Source organism: Rhincodon typus, chromosome 23 (assembly GCF_021869965.1).
Source record: "Rhincodon typus isolate 14 chromosome 23, sRhiTyp1.1, whole genome shotgun sequence".
Lineage (NCBI taxonomy): Eukaryota > Metazoa > Chordata > Chondrichthyes > Orectolobiformes > Rhincodontidae > Rhincodon > Rhincodon typus.
The window spans coordinates 45,985,138-46,003,892 of NC_063354.1; the positions used below are offsets into that span (position 1 = coordinate 45,985,138).

An 18,755-nucleotide genomic window follows, 5' to 3' on the forward strand; every position below is an offset into this window, starting at 1 on the left:
GTGTGGAAGCAGGCCATTCGGCCCATCGAGTCCACTGGAAAAAAATAAACTTTAATACAGGGATTGCAAATTAGATTTTTGAATCATTGTCTATCTTTCCATTTGGTTTGTTAATTAGGTTTTCTTTGCGGTGGAAAGGTAGAACTAGGAAAAGCAGTCAATAGTGTACCGATTGCAGACAGACTACTACTCTAGTCTTAAGATTTTAATGTTTTACAAAAATAGTGCCATTGCATGATACTGTATTTTATGTATAAAACTTGAATAAAACCAAGTTTAAAAAATATCAAAAAAGTGTGTTTTGCTACTCTTAACAACCGTGTAATAGAATTTAAATTCACTTTTGCAACAGTTGCAATGGATACAGGTTTGTCTTTTTTGTCAAACTTGGACTATATAAATTTTTTATACTATGTTTATGCACAGACAGGGAGTACCGATTATTTCCAGAATTGTTTTATCTATTTTATCACTTACTCTTTTATTACTGTCCTATGCTGACATGTCCCTAATTCTGGAACATTTATGGTCAAAATTGACAAAACAAACCTTTGCACAAATTGTCTCCTTTACTTCTAAATGGAGATTTCATGCTTCTTAATGATTGCTTGTTCTCAATAGATTGATTCTTTTTTTAATGGTAACTGTTCCACAATATTTGTGTTGTACCTGATGAATAATTAACTTATCTTTGTGTTGCTAAATATTGCATGTTCTCATGGAACTCCTGTACTGATCTTATATTTAACCTTAGCAGATGGTAAGTATGCCATCAGTTTAAAAAAAACTAATAATTCTGAAGCACAATAAAATGAATTTTAAAAAAATAGGGGCGGCACAGTGGCTTAGTGGTTAGCACAGTGCCAGGGACCTGGATTATATTCCACTTTCAAGTGACTGTCTGTGTGGAGTTTGCACATTCTCCCCGTGTCTGCATGGGCTTCCTCCGCGTGCTCCGGTTTCCTCCCACAGTCGAAAGATGCGCATGTTAGGTGGATTGGCCATGCCAAATTGCCTGTAGTCCAGGGCTATGTATGTTGGGTGGATTAGCCATGGGAAATGCAGGGTTACAGGGTAGAGGGCTGGGGCAGGATCTGGGTTGGATGCTCATTGGAGGATGATGTGGACTTGTTGGGCCAATTGGCCTGTTTCCACACTGCAGGGATTCTATGATTCTTCTATAACCACATAGATACATGCTGTGATCCAAGACACCCCACTCTTTCCTTTCTGCCAGTCGGCTAATTCTTTATCTATGCCAATACCTTGCCTCTAACACCATGCGCTCTTATCTTATTAGCAGTCTCCTGTGTGGCACCTTGTCAAAGTTCTTCTGGGAATCCAAATAGACTATGTCCATAGCTCTCCTGTCCAACTTACTCACTACCTCCTCTCAGATTTGTCACACATGACCTCCCCTTGGTGAAGCAGTGCTGACTCAGCCTTATTTTACTGTGCACTTTCAAATACTCTGCAATCACATCCTTAATAATGGGCTTTAAAATCTCATCAACGACCGAGGTCAGGCTAACTGACCTTCAGTGTTCTGTCTTCTGCCTCCATCACTTCTTAACAGGTGTGTTACATTAGCCATTTTCCAGCCCTTTGGTATCGTCCCTGACTCCAGTGATTCCTGAAAGATCATCACCAATGCCTCTACAATCTCCTCAGTTCTCTCTTTCAGAAATCTGGGGTATAGTCCATCTGGTCTGGGTGCTTCATCCACCTTCAGACTTGTAGCTTCCCCAGCACCTTCTCCTTAGAAATGGTCACTACAATCACCTTGGCCCCTGACTCTCTTGAAGTTCTGGTATGCTGCTGGTGTCTTCCAGTGAAAACTGATACAAAATATCTATTTAGTGTCTCCACCATTTCTTATTCCCTATTGCTATTTCTCCAGCTTCATTTTCCAGCAGTTCAGCGACTACTCTAGCCTCTCTCTTATCCCTGTTATGTATCTAAAAAAACTCTAGCAATATTCTTCCATATTACTAGCTCACATATGCTCCTATTTTCATCTTCTCCCACCTTATTGCTTTTTTAGTTATCCTCTGCTGATTTTTAAAGGTTTCCCAATCCTTGGGCTTCCTGCTCAGCCTCAACAAATTGTTTGCTTGTCGTTTTGTTTTTATGCTATCCCTGGTTTAACTTTTCTGCCTTGGTTGCCTCATCCTCCCTTTAGTCTGTTTCTTCTTCCTCGGAATTAATTTCTGCTGTGCCTCCCGAATTGCCCCCAGAAATTGCTGCCATTGCTGCTCCACCATCTTCCCATCTGGGCTCCCGTTCTAATCAACTCTGGCCAGCTCCACTCTCCTGTTCTTTGTAGTTATCTTTACTCAATACCATTATATCTGATTCTAGCTTGTCCCTCTCAAATTGCAAGGTGAATTCTACCATACTATGGTCACTGCTCTCTCGGGGTTCCTTCACCTTAATCAAGTCTGCCCTATAATTACACATCAACAATACCAGAATTACCTGTTTCTTAGTGGGCTCTACCACAAGCTACTCCAAAAATATTCTTGTAGACATTCCATTTTGTTGACATTAGGTCCAAACTGATTTCCCAATTCACCTGCATATTGAAGTTCCCCATGATTATTGTAATAGAGCCTTTCTTACAGGCCTTTTCTATCTCCTGATTTATTTTCTGCCCCACATCCTGCTAGGAGACCTGCGCACAACTCCGATCAGGGTCTTTTTCTTTTCGCGGTTCCTCAACTCTAACCACACAGATTCTATGCCTTCTGATTCTACTTCACTTGTTTCTCTCATTTAGTTTCATTTCTAACTAACAAGGTAACCCTGACACCATTGCCCATCCTTTCACTAGAACATGTATCCTTGGATATTTAGTTCCCAGCCCTGATCCCCTTGCAGCCATGTGTCTGTGATACCCACAGTGCCATACCTATCAATTTCAATCTGTCTACAATATCATTTATCTTGTTTCATATACTGTATGCATTTAAGCACAATATCATCAGTCCTGCGTTGACCACCCACCTTCTCATAGTTTTCTCCTCATCTGCTGTGTTTGAAGTTAGATTCCATATTCATTGTCCTCTTACTTAGAGTCATGGAGATATGCAGCACAGAAACAGTCCAACTCGTCCATGCTGACTAGATATCCTATATAAATCTAGTCCCATTTGCTAGCATTTGGCCCATACCTCTCTAAACCCTACCTATTCATATATCCATCCAGATGCCTTTTAAATGTTGTTGTTGTCTCCAGCCTCCACCTCTTCCTCTGGCAGCTCATTCCATACATGCACCCTCTACGTAAAAAAGTTGCCCCTTAGGTCCTTTTTAAATCTTTCCCTTCTCATCTTAAACCTATGCTCTCTAGTTTTGGACTCCCCTGCCCTGGGGAAGAGACCTTGATTATTCACCCTAACCATATCCCTCATGATTTTATAAGTTTACCCCTCAGCCTATAATGCTCCAGAGAAAATAGCCCCAGCCTATTCAGTCTCTCCTTATAGCTCAAACCCTCCAACCCTGGCACCATCCTTGTAAATCTTTTCTGAACTCTTTCAAGTTTAACGACATCCTTCCTATAGCAAGGAGACCAGAACTGAACACAGTATTCCAACAGTGGCCTAACCAATGTCCTGTACAGCCACAACATGACCTCCCAACTCTTATACTCAATGCACCGACCAATAAAGGCAAGCATACCGAATGCCGCATTCACTATCTTATCTACTTGCAACTCCACTTTCAAGGAACTATGAATCTGCACTCCAAGGCCCCATTGTTTGGCAACACTTCCCAAGAACCTACCATTAAGTGCATAAGTCCTGCCCTGATTTGGCTTTCCAAAATGCAGCACCTCACATTTATCTAAATTAAACTCCATCTGTCACACTTGTTCTGGAAATTTTAATAACCTTGGCTGAGCCCTAATCCCCTTTAACTTTTTCCATAATTTTCCATGCAACTGAACCTACATCCCTACTATTTAGTTTAAAGCCTTATCCTATGGCACAATTGTGAGATTTGCCAGGACTTTGAGAGAGAGAAGAGATAGTTATAACTTAGTACAATCTTACTGCCCTTTCCCTGCAACTCTACACATTACTTCTAGTCAAATAATCACCCAATGCCCCCTGTACACCTCATTTGAACTTGTGTCCACTACATTTCCAGGCAGTCCAATTGAGATGTTAATTACACATTACGTGAAAAAAGTCACAGAAGAAATTACTGTTGCTGTTGATGATCCAGTTTCACAGGTCATTTATAATTCCTTCTACCCTTTGAACATAAGCTCCCCTATTACTCAAATAGGATTGGTAAACTGCATTGGCAGTTGTTTGTTCAAAGGTTGTACAAGTTCATACACACAGCTGGAAAACTCTATTAGATTTTCCTTGGTCAAGCTGTGGTCATTTTAGAGATAACCTTGCATCCTATCTGATACTGTGCAGAATTACAGACGTACCTACTTAAACACTTACTACACCTTACACCAATTTCCTAAAGTTAAGATTACACAAAACTGATAGCACAAAACAAGGATGTTGTGTTTATCTGGACTCTCATAACACTCTACTTGCAATGCAGTAAAGTATTATTTCAACTTTACGAGATTCAAAGTCTCTAAAACTAAAATTAGTTTTGCCAGCTTTATTGTATTTGCTTATAGTGAAACTTCTTTGAGATCACTGACTGTTATCAGAGTCACCTTGATCTGTGGGTGTGCTGCTTTCTTGCATAACAACATGCATTAGGTGTTGTCAGTATCATATTCCATAGAGCTTCGTTCATATATCATCTTTGAACCTGTCCCATTGAACATCTCCCTGATTTGACAGCAGTTGCTGTGTAATGTCATTCCATTTGATTTCACCACCATCATGGCACCACAATGTCAGCCCTTAATGAAACTAATTGGAAATGAGGTTCGCTCTATCAAATGCTGGACTCAAAAATATCGTCCTTTGGTCAAACCTGGCAATTCTTTAGCTGTATGTCCTTGGGGATACCACTGAACAGAAACATAACTGGACCAGCCAAAAAAAATCATGGCCACAAGCACATGTCAGAATCTGGGAGTTCTGCATTAAGGAATGCTCCTGACTCCCAAAAGCTTGTCCACCATCTACAAGGCACAAGTCAGGACTATAATGGAAGTCTCTCTACTTGTCTGGATGAGTGTAGCTTCAACAATCTTTTAGGACAAAGCAGCCTACCGGCTGTGTCAGTGATGCTCCTCCCATGAAAGAATAAAAAATCATATATGTCTAGCTCAACTTTGAATATATTCAATGCCCCAGCTTTTCTCCTCATTTTCCATCTTAAATGGGAGATACTTGTTCTGAAAGTGTGCCCCCTAAGTTCTAGATTCCCCAATGAGGGAAATATCTTCTCTGTCAAGTGCCCTCAGAATTTGTAAACTCACCTCTTACCCTTCTAAATATCAATCAATACAGGCTCAACCTGCTCAACCTTTCCTCATAAGACAACACCTTCGTCCCAGGAATAAACATATCGAACCTTCTCTGAACTACTTCTAATGTAATTGTATCCTTCCTTAAATAAGGAGACCCAAACTGTACACAGCACTGTGTGCATCTCACTAATATGCTATACAATTGTAGCAAGACTTTCCCACTTTTATATGCCAATACCTTTACAGCAAGGACCAGCATTCCACTTAATTTCCTAATTATTTACTGCAACTGCATACTAAATTTTCGTGATTCATTTTACAATAATAAACCAAACTCAAGATCACTTTGCACAACAGAATTCTGTAGTTTCTTTCCATTTAAGTAATATCTTATTTTTCTATGAAGTGGCTAACTTCATATTTGTCCATATTCTACTGTATCTACCAAATTTTATTCACTAGCTTCACCAATTTCTATCCCTTTGACAATTCTTTGTGCCCTCCACACAACTTGTTTCCTATCTATCATACGTTAGTAAATGTGGCAACAATGGGAGCTGATGGCCTAGTGGTATTATCATCAGACTAGTAATCCAGAGGCCCTAGTAACGATCTGGGTTCAAGTCCTGCTACAGCAGATGGTAGAATTTGAATACAATTTTAAAAAACGTATAATGGTGACCATGAAACCATTGTCAATTGTCAGGGAAAGCCCTTCTAATTCATGAACATCCATTAGGGAAGGAAACTGCTGTCTTTCTATGGTCTGGCCTACAAGTGACAGCAGACCCATGGCAATGTGGTTGACATTTAACTGCCCTCTGGGCAATTAGGGACGGTAGTAAATGCTGGCCTGGCCAGTGATGCCTGTATCATGTGAATGAATTAAAAAAAACACATCATCCAATCAGGTCTGAACACTAATTTCAGTTTTAACTTGTCATTTATCCTGATTCTCAGTGTTTGCTTTTCATTAGCCGATCTATCCATGCTAATTCCCCAAAGCCATGAGCTCTTGTCTTGTGTAGTAACCTTTATTTTGCAACTTGTTCTTACTTTTGAAAATCCAAATGCACCAAAGCTATTGGTTTCCCTTTATCCAAAGGATAAAGTTGCTGGTTACATTTATTAAGTTTATTAAAAATTAGTATCCTTTCATAAAACCACATAAACTCAACATTGTGTAATGATTTTCCAAAGCTAATACTATACATTATGACAAATCTGGCACCCTCAGCATTGAAACACTGTCCAATTTCAGATATCACAGAAACACAGAATTGTTATGGTGCAGTAGGAGGCCATTCAGTCCATTGTGTCTACACAGTGCTTTTTTTTTGATTTCAGGTTTGGTGGTTTAGATTGTGGGTAGGTCAGGTTGAGTTGGGTTGGGGATTTTTTTTTTGTACATTTTTCATAGGCGAGTTATTACTGTTCATCCCTTATCGCCCTGGAAAAGGTGATGGTGACCTGTCTTCTTGAACCACTGCACTCCATTTGAGTGTACGTGCCTCCACAGTTCTTTTAGGAAGTGAATTTCAGGATTTTGACCCAGCGACACTGAAGCAACAGTTATACATTGCCAAGTCAGGATGGTGAGTGGCTTGGAGAGGAACCTGCAGTTGGTGGCATTCCCATGTATTTGCTGCCCTTCTTCTTCAGGAGGGTAGTGCTTATGGATTTGGTAGGTGCTGTTTAATGACATTTTAGTGAGTCTCTGCAGTTCAACTTATAGATGGTATCTACTGCTGCTACTGATCATAGGGAATAGATGCTTGTGGATGTGTTCCCAATCAAGCAGGTTGCTTGGTCCTGGATGGTGTCAAACTTCTTGAGTGTTGTTGAAGCTGCACCTATCCAGGCATGTGGGGAGTATTCTATCACACTGCCTTTTAGATGGTGGACTAGCTTTGGTAAGTCAGGAAGTGAGTTACTTGCCCATTCGAAGACGAAAATGCTTCAGCCTTGTCCTGTGCACTGATGTGCTGGCCTCCTCCATCATTGAGGATGGGGATATTTGTGGGGCTTCCTCCTCCAGTGAGTTGTTTAATTGTCCACCACCATTCACGACCAGATGTACCAGGACTACTGAGCTTAAATCTGATCCGTTGGTCGTGATTGCTTAGCTCTGTCTATCACTTGCTACTTATGCTGTTTGGCGTGTAAGCAGTTCTGTTTGGTAGCTTAGCAGGTTGGCACCTCATTTTTCAGTATGCCTGGTGCTGGTCCTGGCACATGCTCCCGCACTCTTCATTGAACGAGGGTTGATCCCCTGGCTAGATAGTAATGGTTGATTTGCCACGCCATGAAGTTGCAGATTGTGCTGGATTCTGCTGTTGTTGATGGCCCACAGCACCTCATGGGTGCCCAGGTTTGAGGTGCTAGATCTGTTCAAAGTCTGTCCCATTTAGCATGGTGATATCACCATGCAACATGATTCTCAATGACTGTATGGAATTCACTCCTACATGGATAGATGCTTCTGTAGCAGGCAGATTAATGAGGCTGAGGTCAAGCATGTTTTTCCCTCTAGTTGGATCCTGCATGACCTACCATAGACCCAGTCCAGCAATTATGTCCTTTAGGATCCAACCAGCTTGATCACTAGTGTTGCTGCTGAACCACACTTGGTGGTGGTTGTCGAGATCACCCCACACAGAAAACATTATAGCAGGAGGTTTCCTTGTCCATGTTAAACCTGATGTTGTGAGTCCTCTTGGGATCCAGAGTCAATGTTGAGGACTCCCAGGGCAAATCTCTGCCGATTGTATACCGTTGTGATACCATTTCTGCTGGGTCTGTCGTGTCAGTGGGGCAGAACATACCAGGGGCAGTGATGGTGGTGTTTGAGATGTTGAACGTACAATTCCATGAGGAGGACTGTTCCTTAACTAGTCAGTGAGACTCTCCCAATGTTGGTACTAACCCCTAGATTTTGGTAAACAGAACTTTGTATGTCACACAGCTGTGTATGCTCTTGTTGTTCCTGTGCTTTGGTTGATGCCAGGTGGTCCGTCTGGTTTCCCTACTTTATTTAGAGTTTGTGTCATGGTTTAATACAACTGAGTGGCTTGCTAGGCCAATTTAGAAGGCATTTAAGAGTCGGTCCCATTGCTGTGGGTCTAGAAGCACATGTTGACCAGACCAGGTGTGGATGGCAGATTTCTTTCCCTGAAGGACATGAGTGAACCAGATAGTGTTAAGCGTTGCTTGCCACGTGGGATAGAGCTATGAGTGAAGCCAGAAACCGTCTGGGGCCATTCCACACCGATATAGCACCAAAGCAAATTGCCCAGGTGAGGATTTTTTAGTATTACTCAATTAAAATTGATATAGAAAGAATCAGTTTTTCAGAAAACTCTGGTTTTCAGGCAGCTGGATTCAAGGTACTCTACTAACTGGCCTGTAGTTTCCTGCTTTCTGTCTTCTTCCCCTCTTAAAAAAAATCCAATAGTACTTCTCCAAAGGACATGGAAGGAGGTGCAACATTTCATTTTCCATTTGGGAAACGTGCAGCCTTCAGGACTCAATCCTGAGTTCAATCATTTTAGGGCCTGAGCACCTTCTTCCACATCTTTCCCTCACTCTAAGCCTTGCCATCACATGGGCTGATTTTATCACCCACTACCGGTCCCCATCAGCAGCTTTTCTTTCTCCTTATGGCACCATTATCCATCCCTTTTTCTGCCTAACTGCTGTTCTCTCTCTCTGGGCTCCATCTCCACCTATCATTTACTCCTTCACCCCCAATACCCCCATCTTCGGTATATATACCAATCTTTTCCTCGCTACAATCTGTTCTGAAGAAGGGTCACTGGACCCAAAATGTTGACTCTGCTTTCTCTCCACAGATGCCACCAGACCTTTAGGAGACATCTATTGTAAGTCTAGTCTGTCAAATCTTTCCATGATTTTAATGACTTGGCATTAAAATGAAACTGAATTGATGTACAATTAACATCCACCTGGAAACCATAAATGGATTTTAAAGCAGCAGTAAGTCATCACAAACAGCAGACCATCTACTTTGGTTCCACCAACAATTTTATAATGCTAACAGTTTAGTGACATAAAGGAAACTACCCTCTGCACACGATAGGGGGAGTAAGCGGGTCAGGGAATAAAGTGAGGGTGGGAACACAGGCCATGATGAGGTGCAGAGCACACCCAATATTGGGCCATCAGAGCAGAGATTGGGCGAGGATGGAAATGGTGGCTGAATTTCTAGGCTGTGGTCAGAGAATCAAAGATGAGTCAAAGATGAAAGGTTAATTCCGGTGTCATAGAGTCATAGGGGTCAATAACATCCAGTGTTCAACAGTTTTAATTTTTCGTGCTGTTAAGCAGTTCTGGCTCAACTCCCTTCCTGGTGACGTGGGTTTGTAGATGATCCTTATGCACCTCAGGCAATAACTTTGCTATTCTTGCCAAATGTAATCTCACATTGTGCTGAGGTGTGATCAGTTTTGTACCCTAAGAGTTTAATGAAACTTCACCACGTAGAACACCCATACAGAGCACCATGAGACATCTCAACGAGTCAGAGGATCTCCACCCAATCACCTTCCCCAATGGAGCACACATTGTCAAAGCACAGAAACTTACGGTCATCAAATTGTAACAGAGCAGCGAGCTCTGCTGGAATCTCCAGTAACCCAACATCCTGCAGAGACAAAGAGAAAGACATTAATTGAGATGGTGACAAAGGGTTTATTTGTCTGTGTGTACATTTGTGTCTGTTGTGTATGTGTTTTTGTGTGTGAGTGTGTGTGTTTTTGTGAATGTGTGTTTGACATCTACAGCACAGGAGATCATTTGACCCATCGTCTCCATGCCAGTTAACAAGTATCTGACTGCAATCATCCCATTTTCCAGCTTTTGGCTCATAGACCTGGAGGCTATGACAATGTAAGTGAATATCTAAACACGCCTTAAATGTTATGAGAATTTCTGATTCAATTACCCTTTCAAGCTGAGTTCCAGACTTCTACCACCTTCTGAGTGAAAATATTTCTCCTCAACTCTCCTCTTAGCCTTCTACTTGAAAGCTGTCAAGTAGTTTTCCCTGAGAGCTGCCACCCAGGTGGATAGAGTTGTTAAGAAGGCGTATGATGTGTTAGCTTTCATTAATAAAGGGATCGAGTTCAAGAGCCGTGAAGTTATGCTCCAGCTATACAAAAGCCTGGTTCGGCCACATCTGGAGCATAGTGTCCAGTTCTGGTCGCCCCATTACAGGAAAGATGTAGAAGCGTTGGAAAAGATACAGAGGAGATTTACCAGGATCTTGCCTGGAATGGAGGGAAGGTCTTACGAGGAAAGGTTGAGAGAGCTATGGCTTTTCTCTTTAGAACGACGAAGGATGAGAGGTGACTTGATAGAGGTGTACAAAATGATCAGAGGTATAGATGGAGTGGACAGCCAGAGACTTTTTCCTAGGGTGGAGGTAGCTATTACGAGGGAGCATAGTTTTAAAGTGAGAGGAGTTCGATATAGGGGAGATGTCAGAGGTAGGTTCTTTACTCAGAGAGTGGTAGGGGCGTGGAATGCATTGCCGGAGAGGGCAGTGGAGTTGGCCTTATTAGGGCATTTAAGCGGCTATTAGATAGGCATATGGATGATAGTGTAAGGTAGGGTTGGAGGTTAGATAGACCTTAGGTTAGAGTAAAAGTTCGGCAATACATCGTGGGCTGAACGGCCTGTACTGTGCTGTACTGTTCTATGTTCTATCTGCTTCTTACCTTAAATTGACGTCCTTTGGTTATTGACCTCTCTAATGGAAAAAGTGCCTTCCTATGACCTACATAATGTTATATACCTTTACCAGATCCTCTCTCAATCTTTGCTGCTCCAAAGTAAACAACCCCAGTCTATCCACTGCTTCTTCATATCTCAGACTTTCTAGTCAGGCAGCATCCTGATTAATTTCCTCTACGACTTCGCTAATACAATCACATCTTTCCTATAATCTGGTGACCAGAAATAGGCATAGTATTACAGTTAGGGCCTAACAGTTCTTTCTACTGGTACAGCATAACTTTGCTGCTCTTATATTCTATGACTTACCTAACAAAGCAAAGCATCTCATATACCTTCTTAGCCACCTTATCTACCTGCCCTGCTACCTTCAAGGATCTGTAGACATGCACACCTCATCAGCCCATCCCAAGTTTTTCAAAGTTGAAGATGTCACTGTTCTGTTCCCTTGACCAGTCTGTTGACATTCTCCTGCATTTTATGGCTATTCTCCTCGCTTTCACTTCCCTCCCAAGGAACTGCAAGATTCAATGGAAAACAGCTAAGGGACCTTGCAGTGTGTTAAAGTATCCTTTGAAAGGAATCTCTCAATGAGAGTTGCTGATATAGCAAGGGTGATCTTATGATTAGATCTATTTGTTGCTGACTGGGACAGGACTGACAGTCAGCATTGTTGGTCAATGTTGACAGACTCAGTAAAATTCCATTTTTGTTATATTGGATTTTAGGATTTTCACTGGAATTGTGGGCATAACATGTCAATTTGCATCTTAGGATTTGAATAAGATAAATGTTGCAGAGCATATGACGTAGCTAGCGAGTTCAATCCCTAGTGCTCACACTTACCTGACCGTGTCAATGTCCTACACTGTACCAGGTTAACACACTCAAAAATTAACATTAACATTTTCATCACTTGTGATGTAAAGTGCGTGATTTATCTATTTTTGAATATAATTTATTTTCAAATTTGGATTTGAACTAGTGACTTGTAGGTTTGGTCTGTTTCCTGAAGGCATTCAATGATAAACTTGTAAGAATTTCTGTTGCCACGGTGATTTCATTTGGAAACAGTGTGAGAAAGACTTCCTGGAGTGTCAGCGGGTCTGGTTTAGATTGGGAGAGTTTGTGGGTGCACAACACAAATAGTATTGTGTGTTAGGTGCTCAGGCATAAGATTCTGGAATTTTTGGGGGTTGCTTTGGAGTAACATGTGAAATGTTTTGGGGTTGGGGTTTTGGGAGGGAGAAACAAAAGCTTTTGGGTTTTAGTAGGGCAGTTGGAGAGGATTCAGAAAGGATTAACCAGGATGTTGCCGGGCCGGAGGGTTTTAGTTATAAAGAGAGGCTGGATGGGCTGGATCTTTTTTCACTGGAGCGTAGGAGGTTGTATACCTTACAGAGGCTTATAAAATCATCGGGGGCAAAGGTAACGTGAATAGCAGAGATAGTAAGAACTGCCAATGCTGGAGTCAGAGATAACACAGTGTGGAGCTGGAGGAACACAACAGGCCAGGAGGAACAGGAAAGCTGACGTTTTGGGTTGGGACCCTTCTTCAGAAATGGGAGAGGAATAGCAAATGTCTTTTCAAAATGAGATGGTGTATTTCTAAGGTGAGAGAAGAAAGATTTAATCGGGACCTGAGGGGCAACTTTTTCACACATGGGGTGGTTCATGTGAGGAATGAACGGCCAGAGGAAGTGGTAGAGGTAGAGTTACAACAATTAAATGACTTTTGAATAGGTGCATAAATAGGAAATGTTTAGAGGGATACGGGACAAATGCAGGCAAGTGGGACTAGTTTAGTTTGGGAAACTTGGTCAGCATGGACGAGTTGGACCGAGGGTTCTGTTTCCGTGCTGTATGACTCTATGACTCTATGAACATACCAACCTATATCATATATCTGATTTGTGAAGCCATTTGTGAAAACCAAGCTCCACATTGAGAATTGAGTTATGTAAAATTGATCCTGATATATTTAATAGCCAACCTCACATTGCCTCAACACAAAAAAATCTGTTCATCTGTCTCCTACTCTATTTTTTCAAATGTTACTTTTGTTTATTTCCAGCTGTGTTTTCCAGCTCTTGCTAAGTGTATTTACATTGTGCTGTTTCTTTGTTCATCTCCCTTGGTCTATCTGAAACACACAACAATCAATAATCTCTTTATATTAAAATGGCTGTAGTTGTGGCTGAGTGGTTAAGGTGATGGATTAAGAAATCCATTGGGGTTTGCCTGTGCAGGTTTGAATCCTACTGATTATGTTTCCTCAACTGGCAGATTTCAAATGATGTGGCTACAAGATTATGAAGGGCTTAGACAGTTGAAAGCCTTTTCTTAGTGTGGAAGAGTCAGTTACCAGGGGCCATGGGTTTAAGGTGCGAGGGACAAGGTTTAAAGGTGATATGCGAGGCAAGATTTTTAAACAAAGGGTAGTGGGTGCCTGGAACTTGCTGCCAGAGGAGATAGTGGAAGCAGATACTATAGTGACTTTTAAAGGGCATCTTGACAAATACATGAATAGGATGGGAATAGAGGGATACGGTCCCAAGGAGGGTAGGGGGTTTTAGTTATGAAGGGCAGCATGTCGGTGCAGGGTCGGAGGGCCGAAGGGCCTGTTCCTGTGCTGTAATTTTCATTGTTCTTTGTTCTTTGTACATCCAACCATGATCTGGTTATCAATATTGCTTAAATATACATATATATATATATATCTCATCAAATGCACATAAAACATATTACATCAAACAGAAACATTATTTCAGAAACGTACAAGAGGAAATTAATTTAAATTAGTGTAAACTAATTCTGAAGATTATATATTTAAGGAAAACACAGCAGAAGGAGTTCATTAATCCATTGTCAATATTTCAACGATTACATTTGGTGGGAACTGACTACTGTAATACCATTACCATTACTAAGCCCTTTCACCATATTTTTTACATTCTTCCTTTCCAAATGCACAATCAAATCTCTTTCAAATAACGTTATAATCTTTCACTCATTAGATCTGTGTTCATTATCTGAAGTTCACTTAGTATGAAAATATTGCTTCTAATTTCTTTTGTCTCATGATTGTTCCCTATGGTCCTTTGTTCATTCCAATAAATCACAGAAAGCTTGAATCTGAGAAGTGTACAACACAGAAGGCAGCTGTTCAGGCCATCATGCTTGCTTTGGCTCTTTGAAAGAGTAGCTGTACTTTGTCCCACATTACTGCTTCTTGGCTGTAAACCAGCAAGGCCCTCATACGCAGTACCCATCCAAACCCCTTTTAAAATTATTTGTGGAATTGACTTTTATTCCTATTTCAGACACAGTTTATAGTCTCTTCTCTTTAAAACTGGCTACAACTGCAATGCAATGTTATAACTGTTGTGAAGTTCACCATTGGTATCTGATCACCTGTTGATTTCTGTTCCTCTGCTCTGTTGGGAAATTCATCATTTAGTGAATACCTCCTTTGCTTTGCTTTTGTCCTGGTTCCTGATTTCCCGATCATACATCTTCACCCGCCTGACATTAAACTGTATCACCCATCTTGGAATATACATTTGATCAGACAAACTTCATATCATTCTTCTTGTGTTTGAAAATTTTTTTATCAATAGGAAACAAAAGAAGTACCAAGGATACACCCATAACTCCATGCTGACAACATAGAAAGTACTAGCCTGTGCTCTTCAGCCCCTGATCATTTCTCCATCCATGCGCCATACTGTTTGCAATACATTGTACTTTTAATCTGTTCTTCATTTTTTCTAAAATCCCAAATTGTGCCACTTCATTTATCTGCCTTGGCTTGTATCTGCCCATTCTGCTGACCTGGGTATCTCCTCCAATAAAATCCTGTATCATTCCTTTTACTTTCACATTTTTATGTAGGCAACAATCTTTTCTGCCTATGTGAAACTATCTTTAAAAATAAAAATAAAAGCTGTTTTGGTACAAGTCCACAGGCACCCCCATATCCACATCCTATCAATCTCAAAACATTTATGTCTAAAATAAAACAAAGAACTGCAGATGCTGTAGATCTGGAAAAGAAAACATAAATAACTGCCAAAACTCAACAAGTCTGGCAGCATCTGTGGGAGAAAGCAGAGTTAACGTTTCGAGTCTAGTCACTCTTCACTGGTTCTGATGATGGGTCACTGGACTTGAAATGTGAACTCTGTTTTCTCCCCACAGATGCTGCCAGACCTGCTGAGTTTTGCAAGCAACTTCAGGTTAAGTGTTGATGTCTGTTCTTTGCTCTCTGCTTCCCATCTATCCGGGTATTTCCTTTGTTAAAATATGTACTGTATTATAGACCCCCAAATAGCCAGCGGGTACTAGAGGAACAGATGTGTAGAGAGATTGCAGAGAAGGGTCTAGGCCCGGAACGTCAGTCTTTCTGCTCCTATGATGCTGCTTGGCCTGCTGTGTTCATCCAGCTCTGCACCTTGTTGTCTCGGATTCTCCAGCATCTGCAGTTCCTACTATCTCTGAATAATAGAGCAGTTTGGTTGAGATTGGTTGCAGATGCTGGAGATCCGAAATAAAACTCGAGAAGGCTGCAGAAATTCAGCAGGTCTGGCAGTATTTGTGAAAAAAGAAACTGAGATACGTTTCATGATCAGTATGGCCCTTCTTCAGAATGAATTCAGTGACATGGGACAAACACAATTCAGATGGTAGGTCATGCCAGCTGAATGGAGTAATGGGCTAAAGCTGTGGAAAATTTCTATGACAGGTTAAAGCAGAGGCAAGTCTGATGTCACTGCTCAATCCAAATGTATCTAGGGTAAAAACCGAAAGAACTGCAGATGCTGTAAATCAGGAACAAAAACAGGAGTTTCTGGAAAAGCTCAGCAGGTCTGGCAGCATCTGTGTAGAAAAAATCAGAGTTAATGTTTCGGGTCCGGTGACCCTTCTTCAAATGTTTTTGTTTTTGTTCTGAGGAAGGGTCACCAGACCTGAAATATTAACTTTGATTTTTTTCTTCACAGATGCTGCCAGACCTCTGAGCTTTTCCAGCAACTTTGTTTTTGTATCAAGGGTAGTTTGTTCACTTCAGAGAATATGACAACTGGTTGAGTGGATTTTGAGGACAGTCCATCAAAGCCAGATCATGATGAGTGACACTCCAAATAAAATCCAGGCAGAGGCTCACAGACAGAAAGCAAGAACTGCAGCTGCTGAAGTCAGAGATAAAACACTATGGAGCTGGAGGAACACAGCAGGGCAGGCAGCATCAGAGGAACAGGAAAGTTGATGTTTCAGGTCAGGATCCTTTTTCAGAAATGGGCTGAGGTAGTTGTGCTGCTTTCTTTGATTGCACTTTTAACGACTAGCTGGACAGCTGGTCAGAGGGCTGTGATGCCACTTCCATGAAGCACCAGTGGCATGAAGTGCCAATCAAGCATTTCACAAAATAGACGATGAGATTATAAGATATAGGAACAGGATTTGGCCATTCAGTCCCTTGAGTCTGTTGTGCTTTTCACTCATGGATGATATGTTTTTCAAACCTGTTCTCCTGCCTTCTCCCCATAACCTTCAATCCCCTTACGAAACACAGAATCTATCTATCTCTGTCTTAAATACTCTGTTATGGATCAGAACAAACCACCTCAAGAAATATTAAGAAGATAGCCTAGACCCCAACATCTTCTTATTTTTACAGGCAAGTGTAAGGCATTCTGGATGCAATTCGATTGGTCCAACTACCAGGCTTGAAGTAAAACATACTTTATTCCTATACTACAGACAAAACACAGACAAAATAAGAATAAAAAACTAGCTTAACTGTAACTCTATAGAAATACTTAGCATGATAATATTTATGTTAATTACCACTGATTAGCTATTCCAAAATAGTAACATTCCATAAACACACCTTTGGCAAAGCCAAATTCAGTAAAATAGTCTTACAATTCTTGTAGCAGAGAAAACTCCAGCTTTTCGCTGTAACAGAGAGGAATAGAAACTTCCACCTCCAGCTTCAAGACTGTGGCAACTGCTGAAAGTTAAACTAAATCCCAGTGCAGTGGGAAATTGACCCCACCCATTGATGCTGCGTCTATTGTTCCAACTTTAAAAAAAACTCCAAGGCCTCACTTTATTGGCTTCAAACAGACCACTCACAACTTCTGTCTCAACCTCACTTCATGAAACAAAGATCAAAATATACGTCTAAAAGCCATAGTATTGTAACACCTCCCCCCTTAAAAAAAACCCATCAATATATAAAGATGGCTTCATTTTTAAAAACCTTTGTTCTTATTGTATCAGTCCAATATAATACATATACATCAAGTTGACTCTAAGCATGCAGATATTCAATACTACAGACCATTTCGTCACATTTCTTCTTGTTACCAAACTCCTATGTCTTCACCCATCAAAGTTGTGACAACGCATCAGCGATTACATTACCTCATCCTGCCACATGTATAGTTTTCAAATTGAATGGCTACGATAAGCTCCATCTAAAGAGTCTGGAATTTTTAGCCTTAAATTTTTCCAAAAACTTTTTAATGGGTTATGATCAGTATATACAAGTGTCTTTAGCAACGTAGATATTGAAATGTGGCAATACCAACACCAAGCTCAAGGTCTCCTTCTCAATTATGGAATATTTATGTTGCTGAATATTCAGCTTTTAGGAAAAATACCCAATAGATCTTTCTATCTTCTTGTCGTCGTTTTGTACAAGCACAGCATAAGCACCCACATCACTCGCCTCGATAGCCGCTTTGAATGGCTATTGGACCAGCGATCAACACAGCTTTCAGGCTGTCAAATGCCTTCTGACGCTGTTCTGTCTACTGAAATGTTTTGCACTTTTTCAACAGTTCAGTCAGTGGAACAACCACACTGCTAAAATTCAGTATGAACCTTTGGTTAAAAAAAAACACTCAGTCCCAGGAATTGTAGTACTTCCCTATTCGTCGATGGTATGGGAAACTCACCAATAACCTTTGTTTTCACATCCCGTGGGATCATCTGTACATGTCCAATGGCATGACCCAGGAACGTGATTTGGGCTTTTGCACACTCTTAGCCAGGTTTATCACCAAGCCTGCCTCCTGAAGTCAATGAATAATTCTGCTAGACGCACCAAATGTTCTTTCCATGTGTGACTAAAAATCACCAGATAGTCTGTCTACACCACACCATTGGGAAATGCTGAAATGATCTTATTCGTTAGTCTTTGAAACGTGCCTCATGTATTTTAAACTGGTACAGTCCATTTGATGTCCGAAAAGCCAAAATTGTTTTCGCTTTTTCGGATATAGGCACCTGCCTGTATCATCTGAGTAAGTCCAACTTACAATATAAGTTGCTTGTCTCACCTTCTTAATACTGTCTTTCAAACATGGAATAGGTTATGAACCAGATTTTGTAACTGCATAGACCTTGCTACAGTCCACACATAATCATTGGGTACCATCTGGCTTAGGCACCATTATTACGGGTGAACACCATTCGCTGCAATTCACTTCGATTATGTTATCTTTGAGGATGCTTTCAATCACTTTTTGAACCTGTGCCAACTTTAGGCGATTAAGTCTATAAGAATGTTGCTTAATTGGGACAGCATTTC

General features: G+C 41.0%; 1 protein-coding gene across 2 annotated transcripts in view; it reads right to left on the reverse strand.

Annotated features, from left to right (window-relative positions):
* Positions 1 to 18,755, reverse strand: part of myo15b (myosin XVB) — a 179,155-nt gene that overhangs the window by 146,299 nt on the left and 14,101 nt on the right. For both annotated transcript variants that reach the window (XM_048610620.1, XM_048610621.1), the window contains exon 3: positions 10,007 to 10,064. In XM_048610620.1, the coding sequence (XP_048466577.1) occupies positions 10,007 to 10,064 (58 nt within the window). The remainder of the gene's footprint in view (positions 1 to 10,006; positions 10,065 to 18,755) is intronic.